This window comes from Passer montanus, unplaced genomic scaffold, assembly GCF_014805655.1.
Source record: "Passer montanus isolate IOZ18808 unplaced genomic scaffold, ASM1480565v1 scaffold5, whole genome shotgun sequence".
In the NCBI taxonomy this organism is placed as follows: domain Eukaryota; kingdom Metazoa; phylum Chordata; class Aves; order Passeriformes; family Passeridae; genus Passer; species Passer montanus.
In genome coordinates this window covers 15,595,928-15,616,644 of record NW_024369929.1, presented here as the reverse complement: position 1 = coordinate 15,616,644, position 20,717 = coordinate 15,595,928, and the positions used below count along the sequence as shown (strand labels likewise).

Sequence of the window (20,717 nt, the reverse complement as noted above, 5' to 3'; positions counted from 1 at the left end):
TGCTCCTGGACCACACGGGTCCTTGGAAGCATCACAGGTACATGCCTGGACTGGAAATGCTGTAAGGAGGGACTCAATAAGGGGAAACATGGCTCATTTTGCCATTTTAATGAATACACTTTTTTCCCTGCAGTCTATCAGTTCCCATCTTGCCCTTTCTGTATTTCTTGCAGCATAACACAGTAAGAGGGAAGGACCTTGGGAGGGACAAAGAGCTCAAAAGAGCTTAAAAAATATGAAGTGCAACGCAAGGACAGGGAGGGAAACTGAGGACATCCTGCTCTTCTGGCTAGCAAAGGAGCTGTGGGGGTGAAAGAGGGACAACCCCAAGCCCTGCTGGGGCCAGCACTGACAAACACACTCCCAGGGGCTTCACTGAGACTTTAATGACATGCAGATAGGCCTTCACATTTTCCAGGCTATTAAATTAAAGAGTACGTGATATACAGGTCCCTGCAGATCCCGGGCTGGCAGTGGTGGCTCTGCATTGTTCCCCAAGAGGAGGAGATTCCCTTTCTGGAATAGATTTTCCGTCATTAAAACTACTCTCACTTATTTCAGGAGGAAACGCCTGAGCTCTGGGGGTGGTTGCGCCATCTCTGAGGCTGCTGTGCTGGCAGGAGTGCTCCTGGGCACAAGCAAAAAAGAAATTTTCCCCTTTTCCAATTTGACTCTTAAACCTTTCTGGGTTTAAGAGTCAACTTGTGTGGCAGAGGGACCAGCTCCTGAGACCCAGGAGATGCTGCAGGCACTGGACCATGTTTGCCCTGGAATCCCCTAAACTCTCCATCACTTCTGCATGGAGGTGCCAAAAGGGATCAGGATGGAAACTCTCTCCTCAGAGCCACAGTGGGCAACTCCTGCATCTGAAGTGCTTTCAATACAAAGGGAAAGAGGAAAGCAGACCCTGCTGGCACTGCCAGCAAGCACCAGCCAGCCCTGCCACATGGGATGGGACTGTCCCCATCACCTCCTTACCTGACAGGGGCATCACCCACCAATGCCTTGGAAATGAGCCCGGCCCTTGGGGGATAAATAGCACAAAATCCGCATAGAAGTTGGGTGGAAGCCTGTTTGTTCCAGCAGCCACCTCCTCCTGACATTAGGTTCCTGCTTAAAGCTGAGATTAATTAGGCCCCACACACTCATCCTTATTTTCCCTTTCATTTAGCCCTTTGCACCTGCACGAAAGCAATTAAGTAGCAAGTCAGGAATGTATTCCCTGTTTGTCCTTCATCCTGGCTGGTGGCCTTCTTGTCTAGAAATGTCCTCTCCATCCCTGGCTGTATGATGCAAGAGAGGGACAGGATTCTTCTTGGGAACTGTAAGTCTTGCTCATGCCACAACAAAGCCTTTAGTCCCTGTTTGGAGAGGATTTTTTTAGCATACCATCACACAGAAATGTCCTGGGCATGCATTAGCAATAAGTCTTATTTTAAGGGTGGGGTCCCTTATTGAAATGACTGCTTTTCTCCAGCATTTGCACAGTAACCCCCTTGTGTTTTCCCTCTTTTTTTCTTTTTCTCATCTCCTCAAAGGTCAGTTTGGATGTTGTCTGCATGGCAGCCTTCAGCCGAATCTCTGAACGCTGGTTTAACGATCAGAGGGTTTTGGTGTCCAGGATTAGGAAACAGTGCTGGCAGGCAAAGCTTGTTTCCATACATCCCAGCTTGGCTCTTCCCGAAATCTCCTCCTCTTGGGATGCTGCCCCAGTACATCCCCAGAGCTGCAGTCCAGTGCTGGGTCATGAGGGGACAGAGCTTCCCCCAGCGTCTCCAAATAGCACTGATCTCCCCAAATCCACATGGACCATCCTGGGATGCTGGAAAAAACAGAAATCAGGAACCACACTGGGTAATACAGTCCCAGTGACAATTTCTGCATGAGCAAACCTTGAATAAAAATGCAAGTTTTCCCATCAGACACCCTGTATAAACTGGGATCTATCTCATCAAGGGCGAGCAGTGTGGGATATAATTTCCATTAACCTACAGCAAACACGGGGCAGGGAACCTGCTTTTGTTTATTCTGATAAATCACTGCTGGGGGCTTGGCTTCCCAAAGAGAAAAACTTGTATTTTCCTCTCTGAGAGAAACTCCAGCTGCTGGTTGTTGTGGAGGGTGAGGATGGGAGATTCTTCTGCTGGACTCATCACCCACACCATCCCCCCAGGCAGGTGTTTCTGCCAGGCTGGGTGCCCAAAAACTTCCCTTTATTCAGAAAAGCCTCATTATTTCAGAGTGTTTTTAATGCTGATTCTTTTTTCTCCCCCTGCAATTCTTCTCCAAACCTTGAATTGTCTTAGTAGCAGCTCATCCAAGGAAATTTTTGTCTCATACTGGACTCGAAACAGAAAGTCTAGTCAGGGACATCTGACATGCAATGTTTTTGTGAGTAAATACCAGCGTCCATTAAGTCATTTCCCGAGGTTAGAAATGAGCTCACCTCTGGAACAGCTTCTCTTCTTACCCAAAGTTCACAAGTCAACCAATTGGGAAGCTCCCAGCTTTCAGCCTTTTCATTAAATAACAGCATCATAAAAATTAGCACAGTGCCACTGTGCTGTAAGTTACAAACAGGTCTGAAACAGGGCATCACCCAAAATTCCACAGAATCTCAAAGGACAAACACAAAGCCCAGTGATCACCAGGGATAAACCAGCACCTCATTCTGCCTGCTCAGCCAGCCCTGGCCACTCTGTTGAACCTGCCAAGGAGGGATGGTAATTGCTGCCCCTCCTGGGGATAATCTGGATCACCCCATCCCCCTCCTAAAAACCTGTGTTTAAAGCAGAGGGAGGGATCTGTCCTGCCTTCTGGGCTCAATTACTTGGTAAAATGTGCCTTTAGATCATTTCTTAGTGAGACAATGCTCTGTTTCTGATTCAGCTTTGTATATCAAAACCTTACTGATAAAAACACTTCTCAGGGGTATCACACCATCGGACAGGGGTACTGGGAAAAACATGCTCAAACCTGCTGCAATTCCCACCTTTTAATACCCCAGGCTGGTGCTCCTGATGCTGCTGAGCTCAGATGTCCAGAGCATCATTCCCAGTGATTCCCCAAATTTACATCTTTCCATGCAGAGAAGCAGCTCTCAGGGTCTTTCTTCCATCTTTCATCAGGACATGTCAACCCGAGTAACATCCTCCTCCTCATCTCTAAAATGGAAAAGAAAGGGGATGGAATTTATCATCCCAGACCAAATCCTGAGGTCAAGCCCCAAGAAATGTGGTGGGATCTGGTGTTGAGCCCTTTCTGCTCACCACCAAGAGATAAAACCTGGGGTTGTGTGTGCATCACTGCCCCACTCAGCTGAGCTTCCCCAGAGCAGCTTTGCTTTCCTGCCCAGGCTGGAATTTATTTGGGGGGACAAATTATTTGGAAACTTTCACCTGGTACCCCGGTCCCCAGTAAAGCAAGAAAATCACCCACAGGGTCAGCAGAGGGGCCATGGGTCCCCTTCAGCTTCAGCACACACTGACCCAGTCAGGGCTCTCACTGCCCTAACGGGGTATTATTTTTGAGCTGGAAGAAATTATGAAATGCCAATGTTTTCGTTGTGACTAACCATGGAAGTGAACAATTTTGCCCTTGTTTTTGGACAGGGTTTAGTTGGTCTCCTTGCCTTTGCCTTCTGTGCCCTCTTTTATCCTCTGATATTTTTATTCCCTGTGGGACTTGTGCATCGTGTTGCTCCAAATATTCTCCTCCCTCCAAGCTCTCAAATAGGATTGTGGGTCCCAAGGCCATATTTTGGTGCTTCATTTGGATGCTCCTTCCCAAACACTGGCCAAATTCAAGGGCTGCTCTCCTTTGTTGCAGTGGGGGAGAGGTGAGATGGGAAAGCTGACATCCCTGTGGGACCCTGGGCAGTTATGCAGGGCTTGCAGAGCAAAAAGCAGGGAACACCTCCCCTGACTCCCCTTTCCCATGAGCTCCATATCTCCAAGCAGTTTTCAATGCTTAAAGTTACTCCTGGATGACCTTTATGCAGGCACATGATCCTCCTTTATGCTTTTAGGAAAGGATCAGTTTCTGGGTGGGGAGGGATATCATCAATGCTGAATTTGATGAGCCAGAGGGATATAATTTCTGCTCCCCAACTCTGCTTTTAGCCTCCTGCAGGAAATCTGCTCTGAGCCAAGCCATGGGGCTGCAGGAAGCCAGTGACTATCCCTTAGGATGAGCATCAATGCTGACATCTCCCCGCCATCCAGATTTGGCCTCCCAGGGAGGTATTTCTGGGAGCCAGCATTCAAGTTGCTCCTGCTGTTGCTCTGCAGAAGTGCTTATCTCCCACACTGCCTTTGCAATCTGCTCCCAGCAGTTTTTGTCTCAGATGGGACAAGGTGCTTACACCAGGAGCTGCCAGGCCTTCCTCCAGCAGCTCTTGGCCCCACCAAACCCTCTGGTGCGCTCCCGGCAAACACACATTCACCCTCCAGTGAAAGCTGATCTGGCCACGTACTCCAGGGGGAATCCCAGCAGGCTGGAATTAGCTCGGCAGAGCCCGGCTTTTCCAAGCATGTCCTTGGCATAGTGCATGAGGTCATGAGATATTTTACATCTCCGGTCGCCCCCATGACCACAGGCACTCCAGGAAGGGGAGGCATTTCCATGCTCTCTTTTGCCAGTGGGGATGCTGGCAAACCCTTTTGGAGCTGAAACCTGGGGGTGGATCAACCCCGATTACCCCAGCCCAGGCACGGCTCCACATTGCCCAGTGCAAAAATTAACCTGACAGAAATCCCCACATGGTTCAACAAGGAGTGCCCACTGCCCTCATGGCTCCATCTCTTTCTGTCCATTCCATGCAGAGGCTCGTCCGAACACTAAAAACACTTTTTAACTCAAAGCTTCACTTTCACTGCCATCACTGTTGCCTCTGGTCTGACTTACACAGCCTACACCTCTCCAATGTGCTGCCAGTGCAATCCCTGCAAAAGAGGACAAAGACAAACTGGAAGAACCAAGCCTGCCCCTGCATGGATCAGGCAGGATTTTGCTGGTCTTTAGGAAAAGCTGGCTGATGTTTTGCTGGTGTAAATCACTGCAAGCCTGTCCAGTTCAACTTGTCTTATAGCAAGAATATGGAAGAAAAAGCACAAATGAGACCAGGGATCACCATCCCATGTGTGGGAGGCTGCTCCCCATGCCAGCATGGGTGCAAAGCCTGGAGTGCATCCCAGCCCACAGCCAATACCCATAAACAGGAGCAATAAATCAAGGATTTCTTCAGGAGCAATTTATGACCCAAATCAACATGGACTTTGACACAGGATGGTCTTTGTCCATCCAACCCTGTCCAGAGCTAAAGCAAACAGCTGGGAGACTGTGGGTTGGAGCTCTGCTCCTGCCCTTCCTTTGCAGTGTAAATGTCCCCATTGAGGTGCTGTCCTGGCTTGGACCTGGCCACAATCCCATCACGCCTGTTCCCATCCTGTGACCGCTTTTACACCACGGATCAGAGGTTGTGCAACAGCTCAGGCCCTGCCACATCTGTGGGCAGGATGTTCCCCACACCATGGTGCTGTCCTGCAAGTGTCCCTGAGCAGTTAATGCTCCAGGGAGAGGCTGAGATATCCATTATTCATGCAGGGCTTGAAAATAATGGCCTTCTCCATCTCGAAGAGAGTTTTCTAAATGAGTCAGTATTCTTATCTTAATTTCCCCAGCTCAGACACTTAATTAAAAAGGGATTGGCTATTGAGGCACTTCTGGTGCTCTCAGCATCATGGTTTCTGCCTCTCATAGCTCTGATGGGAAGGAGAGACAGCAGATAGGGCCATGGCACCTAGGAGGGAAACACCAGTGGGACCCTTGTGCAGTCCAGGACATCCCAGTGACCAGTGAATCCCTCCCAAGTGTACGTGGGTCTATATGTGTGCAGTAGGATGGAAGGTAACAGTTCCTGGGCACTCCAATAGCAAATATGCCCTGCAAGAGCACTAGCAAAAGCCCTTTTCCTTTACAGATGGAATCATGGAACAGAGAGCACCCTCTTTTACATGTCAGGAGTCAGTTGTGTTGTGCTGGTGCCAGCAGACATTTGGGGGCTTACCCCGTGGAACAGACCCCACAACCAGCACAGACACTTACTGTCTCCTCACTCCTGGCTCTTTCACCACTGCAGAAAAAAACCTTCCTGATCTCCAGAGCTAAAATCAGTCTTTCCCTGGATCCTGGCTCTCCTGGTGTCCCCACTGTGTGCTGCGTTTTGTATCTGTTCCATAAATGATGTTTATGGAGTTGAGCCCTACTGAGCCCCAGTAGAAGCTTTAGCTCCCAAGCAAATCCTTCCAGAGGGGAAAAAGGTCCACTCACTCCTTTTCTCCCAGTCATAGCCTGTAAATCCTCATCTACACAACGAAAACAAATTCCAGTAATTCAATTTTTTAGCTCTTTTCCAAAGATTTTAGGCAGCTGGAGTGCAATTTTGTGCTGATGAAGCGGTGGAGGAGGGCTTAAGTGAAACAATATTGTGGTGGCTGCGAGGTTTGCTGGTGTTTCAGAGCTCAGAGGGAACCTCAGGGACCTGCCACATCTCCAAGTTCTCCTACAAACCATGGAAATCGCCACTCCGGCTCCTGGGATAGCAAAACAGGATTTAAAAAACAACATTAGCCACCCCTGGAGCATGGCTGGAGAAGTGCCGGGAGCCAAGTGCTTAATGAAATCCCAGCTCCCAGCTCTCCCTTCTAAACCACGCAAACTTCCCCAAAGTGTTTGGGATGGAACAAAGTCATCAATCAGTTATTTTAACTCCCATCTCCGTAAACAGAAGCAAGCCCAGAAACATGCAGCAGGGGAAAATAACCGTCAGCTCCCTTTGGCGGAGCGGAGAGGGCGCAGGGAGGGAGGACGAGGGCAGCCGGCAGGGAATTAGGCATGGTCTTGGCCCAAAAGTGGATTTATGGGCCCCACAGAGCATTTTGCAGACCCCACAGCCTGTAAATTTCACATGCAGCCCTGACAGCAGCCCCTCCAACCCTGCTATCCTCCTGGCATGATGCAGCTGGCTTTTGGAGATGGCCACTCAGCCCATGCTGTACTAGAAATGGTGGGAGGCATGAAGAGCCAGGATGAGCATTACTAGCCAGTTTTCCCCTGAATTTATTAGATGAACACCAGAAAAGTTATGGATACAACAACAAAGGGGTGTGGGGAGGGAGATGCTGCTGGCACATCTGCTGTCACACTCCTCTGACACTGCCCCAGCCTCAGCACTGGTCAGAGGGAGCATTAAGCACGGCAGCATTCACATAAATACCTTATGGCTTTTACATTACACATCAGTGATGAAACCATGGAAAAAAACAATGAGATTTGGGTTGGCTCCCCAGCATTAATCCAGGAGGGGAATGAGTCCAAGAGCCTGTGGATCTGCTGCTTTCTGATGGGAAGGAGCACCTTAGGCAGCTGAAGCCACTGGTGACAGGCAGAAAGACAGAAGCAGTTTGGTCTGGATGCATCCTTGTCACTGGCTACAGGTACCACAGCCCTGCAGACTACCCCGGGCATGGGGCAGCCCCTGACTTGTCCTCTCCACCCCATGGGCTGGGGCATCATTCACCTCCAGGCAGATGGAAAGCCTCTCCCAGAGCTGGTGGTGCTCAGCACTGGGAACATCTGGGGCTCCTCTCATGCTGTTCCCTCCAAAGTCAGCCACATGTCAGAACTGCAGCAAGGAATGGTCAAGCCAAGAGAGACTGTGCAAATGAACTGTTCTAGGGACTCGGGATTTGCATGAACTCATAAGTCCCAAACCTGCTCCTAAAGCCACACACATGTCTCCAGAGCTTGTCTTGAAAGAGACATGCTAGAGAGAAAACAGCCATGCTGAGGAGGCTGCAAAATCCCTTGCAGAAATGCCTGCACCTGCACTGGGTTAGAGCTATCATCCCATTTCCATAATGTAAGGAATAGCATTTTATTCCTTTTGCAGACAGCACATTTCCTTACCCAGCAGTGCGAGCCATAGAAATTGATGCCAGGATGTGGACAAGCAGCTGGTGGGACTGGAGATGTCTTGCCAAGGCATTGGTGCTGTGCTTAGTGTGGGTCAGATGTGTTGGGAGGTAGGTTCCATCTAGGGAAGATGAATTCCTTGCTCCCTGCCTCAGCACCTTTCCCACATCTTGTCCTCATCACAGAGGGGAAACATAGATGATCTTCATGTTTATGTCAGAGGTCTGCAGCTTCCAGCTCACTGGGCACTCTCTGTCCACCATATAAACATTCTGCCATTTTTGGCACATCTCAGGTGTTTTTTCCTTTTCCCTTGTAAACATAAACAGGAGCCAGTGTAGGTCACTGCTGATTATTTTTTATGTGACATCTTGATCTGTGTTCCTCCTGCACCACTCCCTCTGGCAGCAGGGCTGACAAGGATTACTAGGAAGCAGCTTGGGACACCACTGACCTCCACTGGCTGCCCCAACACCCATCCCCATCTTTTGGGGGTTGCTCCTGACACAAAGAGCACCTGCTTTCACACCACATTCCTGCAGCAACCATCTGCACAGTCCAGTGGCTCCAGGGCTGCATGCATGTGTGGCAGTCACTTGCACAAGGCCATGTGCTTTGTCAACACCCAGGAGCCCTGTGTCCACAGACCACTTGCCACAAGTTACATGAGAAAAATGTGACTGCAAAGGGATGAAAAGCCTGGAAGGCTGAAGCCAGACTGGGGCAAGCAGGAAACTCTGGTTAGGGGTCATTGTTAGATCTCCCCACGGCTTGAGATGCAGTCACATTCATTTACAAGGATGGTCCTGCCTCTGCAACTCTGTGCTACCCTGGGTGTTCAAACCAGTCCCACTAGCTTTGTCCCACATCCTCACATCCCCACAGCATCCTCATTTGATCCCTGGCAGAGCCAGCACAGGGGCAGAGGTAGGCAGGCAATGCAGGGAATGGTGGTGCCCAGCTGAGCCCACACCTGCAAAATGGGGCAAATCCACGTGCACTGCTGGGTGGGCACCATATGTGTCCCAGACCGGGTAAAGCCAAAAAAGCATCCCCAAAACTCATTGCCTGTTCACTGTATCTCCACCTCCAACACTTAGCAGCATCTATTTCAGACCCAGACCCCGAGTGAGCCCCTAACAGTGACGGTGCTGTGCTGGGATGCGGTGCCCACACCAGGACGTGGTACCCACACCATACCCTGTCCCACCGGCAGCGGCTGCCACGCCGTGGCATCGCCGCAGGTTTCTGTTTACCATCACCTTATTAAGGGATTATTCAGGCTGCGGTTTCCTCGCGGTCCGATCTGTTTGTGCTCGCGGCCGGTGGCTCGCTGCCATCCCCTAAGCTACACGCCGGGCTATATAAGCGACCTCGCAGCCTCGGCGGCGGGAGGCTCGCACACAGCCCGGCTCCGCTCGGCGCAGGGGAGGTTCGGTAAGCTGCAGCTCTCTCCCCAGCCGGCTGCAAATCCCTGAACACGCAGCTGACAAGCCCTCGTCTCGCCCGCGGATCTCAGCTCGGCTGGCGGCTCTGTGGCGAGAAGACGGGATTCTCCTTAAGTGGGGTTTTTATGGCTTTTTAGGTAAGAGAAAAAAAACCCCAATCCTGCTGTTTTCCCTTCTGTGACAGATAGTGGTTATAGAATTCTGTTGTGCTAAGGCGGCGTAATTAAGAGTGGCTGTGATTAAAGGTGAGGTGGAAATTAATTAACGGGCAGATGACGGCACAGAGGCTGAAAACATCGAGGGGGATGCAGTTCCGCTTCTCCCTTCCTCCTCCCAGCTGATGGGCTTGGGGAAGGGTTAGAGCTGGAGCGGGGGTCTGGGGGGCTTTGCTCCCGTGGGGCTGTTTCATCTCCCGCGGCTCCGTCCCGGCTCGCACAGCCCCCTGCCAGACAGGGGACACAGCTCCAAACCCTCCTGCTGCCAAAACCCGGCCGCTTGAGCCCCCCTTTGTACCATCGCCTGTCTGGGTACAGAGGGATGTATCCCAATCCCAAACCCAGTGCTGAACCAGTTGCAGTCAGCTCCAAAAATAGTTGCCAAGTGGGAAACAGGATTAATTTTTTCCTGGTTATTGTCTGGCTGCGAGTTCACGACCCCACCGTAAGCCCACAAAACACCGCTCATGTGTTGCTTGTTATTTTTGCTTGACTGGGATTTGCTGAGCCATAATCAAAGTATTTCCTAGTCCCACATTCCCTGGTCTCAGAGGGGATGGTTAGTACCACTTACAAATAAGAATGCTCTCACCAATGACTGCTCTTTGTCAGCCCCATTTTATGGGTAAACTGAGGCACCAAATGGCTGGGGCAATATTCTTCCCTCCTCCCAGTTCATTAATTTTGGGTGCATAAAATAAAGCACCTGAAATTCCACCTGGTGTCACCAGGGATAACACCAGCTCCACAGGTACTTTCAGAAATTAAATACCCAAATGCTTCATGCTGTAGGGCAAAGGGACTCACTGAAAATAAAATCTGAAGCGGCTGAGCTGGTGAAGAGTGACACAAAGCCTCAGTCCCACATCTGTGCCTGTGGGAAAAGGAAAATATTGAGCTTCTTGCTGCATTTGCAGGAAAGACTTGGCTAGTGCATGGGTTTTTCTGCTTTCAGAGGTGCTCAGATGCCTTCCCTCTCCTCACACTCTGGGATGTACTGGGATAAGATGCTATCCTCACACTCTGCCCAGTTTGCAGGCAGAGGGATGGAGGCATGGGGCTGTCCCTGCTCCTGTGGGGAGCAGATCTGGATGCTGGGGGGCCTGCAGAGCTGCGTGGGCTGTGAGAGATCCCTGCAGAAGTATTTAAGCTGTTCCTAGGCATGTTAAGGAGATGCTGTTACAAAGCAGTGCTCTGCAAAATAGATTTGGGCTCAGATGTGATGGTGAGAAGCAGGGGGGGTGGGAGCACAGATGTGGAGCCCTTGCTGCTCCCCACTGGGGAGATAAATGAAGAGCTGCTGGGGGTGGGTGAACAGGGGGTGTAAGTGCCCCTGTGGCATGTTTTGGAGTGGTTCAGCCTGGGAGAAGCTCCCAAAAGCAGCCAGACCTGGGTGAGCTTTGACACGGTCGGGCTTGTCTCTGCAGGACTGGGGAAGGCGTGGGACGGCTGCGGAAACTCCAGGAATCCCCTGGTCACCTCTGGAGACAGCGATGGTCACCATGAAAGGCTGGATCCTCCTCCTCCTCTGGGGAGCCACGTCTGTTTTAGGTGAAGGTTAAACGTTTCCATTCTGGTCACTGTGCTGTCCCCTGCCCAGGCCAGTGCAGGCACGTCTGCTGGCAGCCGCTGAGCCAGCAGAGCAGCCCGACATCGACGCTGGGACTGCTCTGGGTCACTGCGGCACTGGCCCGGCCACACAACTTCCACACAAGGACTGGCTCCCATCCAGCCCCCAGAGTTTGAGCAAAGCCTGTCTGCGAGTCAGTGAGCCTCTGGCTGACCAGGGATGAGCTCCCCGGCCCGCTGGTCACGCTAAGACCATCCCTGTCTGCTTTCTCTGAGATCCCATAGTGTCCAGTCTGTACCCAGAGGAGCCCAGGGGCAGAGCTGGGCACAGGGGAGAGCTGGTGCTGGGGCTTAGCTCCCCAGTTTATATGGGACTGTTCCCAGCAAGCACCCCAGGAACCAGCCATGGCCATCAGCTCCCCTCAGGCATGCAGGTGGCCAGCAAGTTCAGAAACCAGCTCTTGTCCCATAAAAACAACCAATATGAGCCACTTTGGATTAATTTTTCCTTCTGCATGGACAGGAAGGAGATTTTATCTCTCCCAGCTATAAAAAGATTAGTTGATCTGAGCTGCTCCAACACATGAAGCACAAAAAAGTTTTTCTTGGGTGATTAGGGAAATAGAAAATTTGTATCATACCTGAGCTGCAGTGATGCCGTGGGACATATCCATTATGTCCCTCTCTTGGCACCTCCTGCACTGCATCCTACAGGAGCTCTCACCAGCCACAGTCCAATGGGAAAGATGTAATATTGAGCCTAAGGATGCCCAATTCCTTGAATTTAATTTATTTTTTTCATTTATTTACCCTTAGGACAAAGGATTCTGAAACCAGCCCTCAGCAGGGTCCAGATAGGACAGAGAACCTTCAGCCCGCTGGTAATGCTCAGCTTGGAGAGTAAGTTAATTCCCACCTTGGGTGGATTTTCCTCGCTGGACAATTTTCCCAATAATTTACAACTAACCAGTATTATTTGAGTAGAAGAGGACATTTAGGGTTAGAATCATTCTATGATTCTATGATTTAGGCAATGGAATAAATGTTAATCATCCACGAGCTCCTGTAGGGTTTTGGCTATCACTGACACATGCTGTTGGCTCCTCTCCTGGAAAAGGGAAGGTCAACGTGTGACCACAGCCCCAGCTCCTGTGGGAGGCACGCGCAGGCTGGGAGGGTGAGAAGAGCCCAGGGATGGGCCAGCACATGCTCTGACCTGCCTTTACCCTGCCCAGCCTGTCCCCACACCCTGGGCAGCTTGTGACACCATTCCTTCAGAATTAAAGCCTGTGGGGAATTAATTAACCTGCAGAGCCCACTCTGCTCATTAATCCCTGGGAGATGCCCCGACCTCTCATCTTTACTGTCCAGGGCTCTGAATTTAAATTCCAGCAGGCACTGAAAGGGCTGGCCATGCTGAAGGATTTGGGGATTTTCCCAGCCTTTTGCCCAGCTCCCAGCAGCTCTCTTAGCCACTGGGAAGAATCAAAGCACCAAAACCAAGGACACTGAGAAGTCCCCTCCACTTGCTGAGAGGTATTTTTTTGAAAACCACCAGTAAAATAGTTTCCCCCTGAAAGTAGATGGCACAAAGCAGTGGGGCTGGCTCCCTGGCTGGCAAACCCTGCCTGAATCACCCCTCTGCCCACAGGTACGAGGAGCAGCTCTCGCCGGGGAGACCCAACCTTCACCTACGTCAGACGCAGTACGTTCCTGCCACGGGGCAGCCCTGTCCCTCCCATGTCCCCACCAATGCTCCGTCCCTCAGCTTCTCCCTCATCCTCCACATTCTGCTTTTTCTGCTGTCAAAACGCTACCTAGAGTCATATAATGCCATTTTCCTCCACAGGATTCCCCTGTACATTTCCTATCATCACCAGCCCTGCAGATTAAAGCAGCTGATCCCAAACAAGTTTAGGATCTTGCTGAGATCCCACTTTAATCTGTTGCACATTCAGCTTTTGCTTGGGGCAAGCACAAATAGGCATTTATCCACAGGATGTGACCTCGTCCACAAGCCCACCTCCTCCTGCATGCCTCAAATTGCTAAATAATAAGTCATGCATCCCACTACTTGGGATGCTGAACTAGAGATACTAACATGCCAACAGATTAAAACCCTGCCCAGTTAAGCCAAGTGCTCGCTCCAAGCCAGACATGACACTCCCATATCTGCTCTCATTTAAAGGGTCTTTTCCACCCACCTGCTTTTATAAGCCAGAATTGTTTTCAGCCACAATTTGAACAGTCCAGCCCTGTGCCTGTCTGCCTTTCTAGGAAACAAATCAACCTGCTCTATTACAAATTGGGTGGAAGAATAGGTATGGGAGATGACATAGCACACATCTCCAAGAAACTTCATTTTTAGAAACTTTAGTCACTAGTGCATCCTCATAAACATTATTAGAACACTGTCAGTTTTATAAAAGCCCAAACCACAGACTTGGACTGGATCTCATCCATTCAAAGTAGCTTAAATTAATAACATCTAGTAGCCTGCTTAAACAAATTCCTTTAAAAATATAACCTCATATTAAACTCCCAATGTGTTTTGCAAATTTTCTGTTTTACCAATCAGCTGGCTCCTGACATGTTCAGCCTGCTCGGTAGCATCTTAAGCTTCTGGTTTGCACTCAGTAAAAGTGGTGCTCACAATAGGACACACGCTGCCCCTATAGAAAACATATGTTGTAATTTGGTTAAAGACATTCAACATGATCATACCAACAATTTTACCCTTTTTTAAACTATTTAACCACCTTACCTTTTATTTAAATATTTAACCACATTTGAAACAGACAAGTGTTGCCCCTCAAACAACATTTAAATGAGAACGTGTGTTTGATTTCCTTAAGCCAAAGTTATTCAACACTAAGCACGAGCTGCCTGCACTTTGCTCCCCTTGGGTTTATCTTAATCATCCTGAGTTTGGTAGCCTGCGGGGAATTAAGTCAGAAGCCTTCAGACGCCTTCTCATGCTTTAATTCCCAGCTCCCTGAACATGCTTTGAGTTTGTTTAATCCATGTGGTATGTAATATTCATAGTCTGAGCTCTATAGAAGTTGCTAAAACCCCACTGCCCATTTTTGGGCAGCTGTGTGTGTAATGTGCGTCTCAGTAACACACCACTGATGTTATTCAAGGTCCACTGGTGCAGGATTCAAAAAGGTTTTTGTCTCCATGGTCGAAATGGAGCGAGTGCTCAGCAAAGTGTGGCCAAACCGGGGTGCAGAAGCGTACCAGATCCTGCCTAGCTGAGCCCCTCTGGGGCGTGCACTGCAACGAAGCAACCGAGGAAGGGCGGCTCTGCATTGGACATGTTTGCTCAGGTGCTCCTATAAACTCATTATGGGCAGGGGAGGATGTCATGGTCCCAGCACTGCCCAGGTGTTGAACTCCCTTTGCTGTCATTTTACCATCTTTCTCTCAGGTGTTGAACTCCCTTTGCTGTCCTTTTACCATCTTTCTCTCCTTTGACAGAATTTAGTGATTTCCGAGCAGGGTTGGAGAGTATAAAGAGCAGAGCAGGGAGACTTTATAGCCAAATAGAAAGATAACAGGGATTCACAATATCTTGGGGATATAGAAAAAAATCTCATTAATCTTTTTATAACAGCAGCACTCAAGGTAGAGTCAGTGACTGCAGACATCTGTCTCCATAAAACCTCCAGGAAAGAGATGACTTGGGAATATCAAGTTGTCATAGTCCCTGCTGAAGGGGCTTGTAATAGTTAAATTATTCTTATAATCCCCTTTTAACCAAATAATTCTGAAAATATGTTTTGTGCAGAAAAGTTGTTTTAGGTTTTCCCTGATTTCTTACATTTATTTTCATCTTTGAAATATCAGATAGTTCCTGTACAGGGATGCTCTGTGATTGTAAAAGGAATGACCCGAGCCTTGAGAAAAGACAGATTATTATTTAGGATTAATCACTATGGGTAAATGAGAACAGAATAATACTTGTGAGCCCAAATGTTAAACCCATTGGGTAATGCTCACTTGGCAATTACCCCACATCCTGCCCAAGTCAGGATACCATTGAATAAGGGAAGACAGCTTTTGGGATAGACCAAAATCACAACTTCTGGGTGTGCAGTGGTAACAGAAACCTAGAAAGTTTATGACATTGAATTTGCAATCTTGCCAGGGTTGAGCTAAGAGCTCACATGTTGATCTGGATTCAAATTCCCCTGAAATTCAGCCCTTTGGGGAAGGTAAATAACAGTTCCTAGCTGTAATTATATCCACGTGGCTGCTTTCTACTAATTGTCAGGTTCAAAATGACATCGTCCCCGCCTTTCTAATGCACAGCTGTGGGTAATCAGGAAAAATATGTTTTGGATACAATTTACTCCTTATGTAGTATTTGCCTTATTGCATCTAAATGAAAAGCAGATGCAAGAACATGCTGTGAGAGTTGTGGGGACTTGGGGCTATTTTTGACCTGTCTGCTTCTCCTCTAGCCTGCAACATCACCTGCCCCATGGGCCATGTCAATGCTGACTGTGACACTTGCATGTGTGAGGATGCCACCCTGCATGGGAAGGTGTCTCTCGAGGATGGGTCACCTGCTGCCGATGCCCGGGTCTACCTGCAAGCCAAGAAACTCAAGCTGTTGACAATGGCTGATAACAGAGGCATGTTTATGATCCCAGGGGTTTGTCCTGATGGGAAAAACACCCTTAAAATAAAGAAAGCAAAATATGCAACAGCAACTGTCACCGTGCCTGAGAGCAACCGGAGAAACCTGGCAATCCAAGTGCAGCTGCACCGATCAGGTAGCCCCAAAGAGGGGGATGCAGGAAGCTTTATTCAGAAATAAACTGTGGTTTTATGAGAGGAAGAGTAATGGGATGGCATTTTCCTTCTCCTGCAGGCAAACCCTATGTTTTCAGGAGCCCTGAGGACAAAGCCAGGAGAGTGGGACAGAGCGTGTCACTCTGCTGTGATGCCCGAGGGAGCCCAGCTCCTGACCGCTACCTCTGGTAAGGAGCTTGAATTTGATCTGCAGAAGTCTTAGCTGTCCCATGGATGCCAGTTTTATCTCCTTACCATCTCCATAAATTGGGGGGTTTAGTTATAAAACAGTTAAATGTGCTGAGAACTGATGGCTGAAAGTGATGGCTTCCTCAAGATGGCACAGCAATGTCATCTGCTGAGGAATTCACTGGAAAAATACACAAGGAGTTTAAAAACCTCATCAGACACAACTGGCAGCTCTGCCTCCCTGCCAGCTGTCCAGCAGCCACATCACAGTACTGCCACTAGTAGGGGAAAAATTTTTAGGTGATGCCACCTAGCCAAACTAAAACCTCAGGGAAACTGAGGCAGGAAATCTGGCAAAATCCACATCGCAGGATTCAGGATTAGGCCATTGCTGTGCTCCAGCCAGATGGTCAGTCTCTGTCCCTTAACTGTTCCTGGCAGGTACCACAATGGCTCACTGCTGGATCCCTCCTTGTACAAATATAAAAACAACCTGATTCTGAAGAACCTGAAGAGAGAACAGTCAGGAGAGTATTTCTGCAAGGCCAGCAGTGCCGGGGGGTCAGCAAAGTCCCAAGTTGCCAAGCTGGCTGTCATAGGTAAGAGAAAATGTGCCTGATGTTCTCCGAGCAGCTGGGGAGGTGTTGGTGTGCAGGAACCAGAAACTGTTATACATCTGGTAAAGAAAAGTCACAGGAAAAATTCTTGAGGTTTATGTCATTCATCTGTTGGCAGACAAGCTTTAGTGAGCTGGTTATGAACCAGACGCTCCCTACAAACGAGCTCTGGACTGCAGGTGGCCTATCAACCTCAACCTGCTGCTGTCAGGAGATTTCTCACTGAACTTGCTGCCTGACATGGGAATATTTCTGCTTCTTTAGGGTTGTTTTTAAAGTCTTGGGACATATTCTAGTCTTGCCATAGTCAAAAAGCCAGGCAGCAGCAGAGCATCTATCTGAGGTTGGGCTGGATGACCATAGTGGATAAACAGCAATGGGAAGGATCCTGCAAACAGCTCTTAATCAGGGTCCTAAAGCTAAAGCTGAACTACTTGCTTCACTGAAATGAGTTAACCAGCTCACCAAAATCCTGTAAAAACCTCCCTGCTTTTAGGAGCAATGTTTAGCTGAGGTTTCAGACAACATAGCAATAACTGTACAATTATTTCATGCTGCTCATTAAGAAATCCTATTCAACAGGAAGACAAGAGGCAGCCTGTGACTCCCAGCCCCAAAGCCACCTCATCCGACTTCCTCACGATTGCTTCCAAAAAGCAACAAACTCCTTCTATTACGACGTGGGCAAGTGCCCAGCAAAGACCTGTGTAGGGAAGCTGGATAAGGGACTTCGGTGTAAGGACAATGTCTCCTACTGCTGTGGGGTGTCCAAGATGGAAACCAGGGACATCTCCTGCGATGGCTACACGCTCCCCACTAAAGTCATTGTCGAATGTGGTTGCAAAATATGCACAGAGACCAAAATAATGGTTCGAGGCAGAGCCACAGCAGCAGATAATGGTGAGCCACTGAGGTTTGGCCACATCTACATGGGGAACAAGAGAGTGAGTATGACTGGCTACAAGGGAACCTTCTCCATCCACGTCCCAGCAGATATGGAGAGACTGGTTCTAACTTTCGTGGATCGGCTGCAGAAGTTTGTGAACACAACAAAAGTTCTGCCCTTCAAGGAAAATGGAGGTGCTGTATTTCATGAGATCAAGCTACTGAGAAAGAAAGCCCCTGTTACACTGGAATCCACGGAAACTAATGTGATTTCTCTGGGGGAAATGGAAGAAGATGATCCAATTGCTGAATTAGAAATTCCTCCCAATGCATTTTATAGAAAAAATGGAGAGGTCTACAGTGGCAAAGTGAAAGCCAGCGTGACATTTCTGGACCCAAGAAACATCTCCACAGCCCCTGTGACACAAAGTGACCTGAACTTTGTAGACGAGGAAGGAGACGTATTTCCACTCCGTACGTACGGTATGTTTTCTGTGGACTTCACAGATGAAGAGGGCAGCGAGTCCCTCAATGCAGAAAAGGTGAAGGTTCATTTGGATGCTGCTCAGGTCAAGATGCCAGAACATGTGCAAGAGATGAAGCTTTGGTCCCTGAACCCAGAGACAGGGTTATGGGAGGAAGAAGGGGACTTTAACCTCGAGAAAAGCACACGGCACAAAAGGGAGGAGAGAACCTTTTTGGTTGGGAACATGGAGATCAAAGAGAGGCGTCTTTTTAACCTGGATGTCCCTGAGAGCAGACGGTGCTACGTCAAAGTCCGAGCCTACAGAAGCGAGCGATTTCTGCAAAGTGAGCAGATCCAAGGGGTTGTGATTTCTATTATAAACATGGAGCCAGAACCAGGGTTCTCCTCCAACCCCAGAGCATGGGGCCGTTTTGACAGTGTAGTCACTGGTCCCAACGGTGCCTGTGTGCCCGCCTTCTGTGATGAGCAAAACCCCGAAGCCTACGGAGCTTATATCTTGGCAAGCATGGGGGGTGAAGAGCTCGAAGCTGTGCCCTCTGCTCCCAAACTCAACCCTGTTGCTATTGGGGTCCCACAGCCATACCTCAACAAGCTGAACTACAGGAGGACAGACCACGAGGACTCCAACATCAAGAAAACAGCATTCAGCATTAACATGGCCAAGCCAAGCCCTAACTCCCCAGAAGAGAACAATGGCCCTATTTATGCCTATGAAAACCTCAGTGAATGCGAGGAAGCTCCACACAGTGCTGCTCACTTCAGGTTTTACAGGATAGAAGGAGACCGGTATGACTACAACACTGTTCCTTTCAGTGAAGATGACCTCATGAGCTGGACCGATGACTACCTGGCATGGTGGCCCAAGCCCATGGAATTTAGAGCCTGCTACATTAAAGTAAAAATAAACGGACCCCAAGAAGTGAATGTAAGATCTCGTAACATGGGTGGGACACACCCACGCACCATCGGCAAGCTCTACGGCATCCGGGATGTGCGCAGCATCCGTGACCCCCAGCAGCGGGACGTGTCGGCAGCCTGCCTGGAGTTCAAGTGCAGCGGAATGCTCTTCGACCAGGACCGTGTGGACCGCACGCTCGTCAAAGTGATCCCACAAGGCAACTGCCGTCGCGTGAGCGTCAACAGCATGCTCCACGAGTACCTGGTGAACCACCTCCCCATGGCCACCAACAACGACACCAGCGAGTACACAATGCTGGCACCTCTTGACCCGCTGGGACACAACTACGGCATCTACACAGTCACTGATCAAGACCCAAGGATAGCCAAGGAAATCGCCCTGGGCAGATGTTTCGATGGCACATCTGATGGCACATCCAGAATCATGAAGAGCGATGTCGGCGTTGGGTTGACTTTCACCTGTTCAGAGAGGAGCACGACAGAGCAAAGCATCTTCCAGTCTCAGAGGAACTTGGGCCAGCAGTCTCCAAGGGACCCGGGCCGGCAGCCTCCGAGGGACCCGGGCCGGCAGCCTCCGAGGGACCCGGGCCGGCAGCCTCCGAGGGACCCGGGCCGGCAGACTCCAAGAGACCCGAGCCAGCAGTCTCCGAGAGACCCAAGCCAGAATGCTGGCACCTCTTGACCCGCTGGGACACAACTACGGCATCTACACAGTCACTGATCAAGACCCAAGGATAGCCAAGGAAATCGCCCTGGGCAGATGTTTCGATGGCACATCTGATGGCACATCCAGAATCATGAAGAGCGATGTCGGCGTTGGGTTGACTTTCACCTGTTCAGAGAGGAGCACGACAGAGCAAAGCATCTTCCAGTCTCAGAGGAACTTGGGCCAGCAGTCTCCAAGGGACCCGGGCCGGCAGCCTCCGAGGGACCCGGGCCGGCAGCCTCCGAGGGACCCGGGCCGGCAGCCTCCGAGGGACCCGGGCCGGCAGCCTCCGAGGGACCCGGGCCGGCAGCCTCCGAGGGACCCGGGCCGGCAGACTCCAAGGGACCCGGGCCGGCAGACTCCGAGAGACCCAAGCCAGCAGTCTCCAAGAGACTGGAGCCAGCAGTCGCCGAGGGACTGGAGCCAGCAGTCGCCGAGGGACTGGAGCCAGCAGCCTCCGAGGGACTCGGGCCAGCAGTCCATCCTGGTTCTGCCAGGGCAAAGCCCTGTGTACCAGAGGCCGCCGGCAAGCCGCCGTAACAACCAAGCCAGGATCCCGATGACAGGTCAACGTCCCACCTACTAGAACTGTATAGGAGCATTGGTAAAGTCACTCACGCTCAATTAATATAATTTGAAAGTAACATCAACCTGCTAATGTAATTGAAAGCTGGTAGGTGTCATTATTTATGAGACATAATTAAGGTGCCATTTTTTTTCCCCCACCAGAAAGAAAAGACGTGAGCATTGGGGGCCAGCAGAGGTAGTGAGTTTGTGTCTTATTAAATGCATCCATAAAAATCTTCTTTCCGCGTGACATTAAACAGCTTCACATGATAGCCTAAAGGGAAGACTAAACACATGATTCAATTAAGTGATGGACATAAAACATTCTTCTGTTCTGCATCT

At 49.8% G+C, this 20,717-nt stretch overlaps 1 protein-coding gene across 1 annotated transcript; it reads left to right on the top strand.

The window, feature by feature from the left end:
- The first annotated feature begins 11,068 nt into the window (after positions 1-11,068).
- On the top strand, positions 11,069-20,433 carry LOC120509132 (cartilage intermediate layer protein). Its single transcript, XM_039723459.1, has 9 exons — positions 11,069-11,188; positions 12,023-12,106; positions 12,858-12,911; positions 14,350-14,535; positions 15,673-15,987; positions 16,086-16,194; positions 16,637-16,794; positions 17,395-19,669; positions 20,232-20,433. Exons 1-9 carry the CDS (start codon positions 11,131-11,133, stop codon positions 20,392-20,394), a joined length of 3,402 nt encoding a protein of 1,133 aa, XP_039579393.1. The 5' UTR covers positions 11,069-11,130; the 3' UTR covers positions 20,395-20,433.
- The last annotated feature ends 284 nt before the right edge of the window (positions 20,434-20,717 follow it).

Coding starts and splice junctions, on each gene's coding strand:
- LOC120509132 (XM_039723459.1), top strand. CDS start 11,131: ATGGTCACCATGAAAGGCTGGATCCTCCTCCTCCTCTGGGGAGCCACG. Junction 12,912..14,349: donor CTTCACCTACGTCAGACGCA/GTACGTTCCTGC, acceptor ATGTTATTCAAG/GTCCACTGGTGCAGGATTCA. Junction 16,795..17,394: donor TGCCAAGCTGGCTGTCATAG/GTAAGAGAAAAT, acceptor CCTATTCAACAG/GAAGACAAGAGGCAGCCTGT.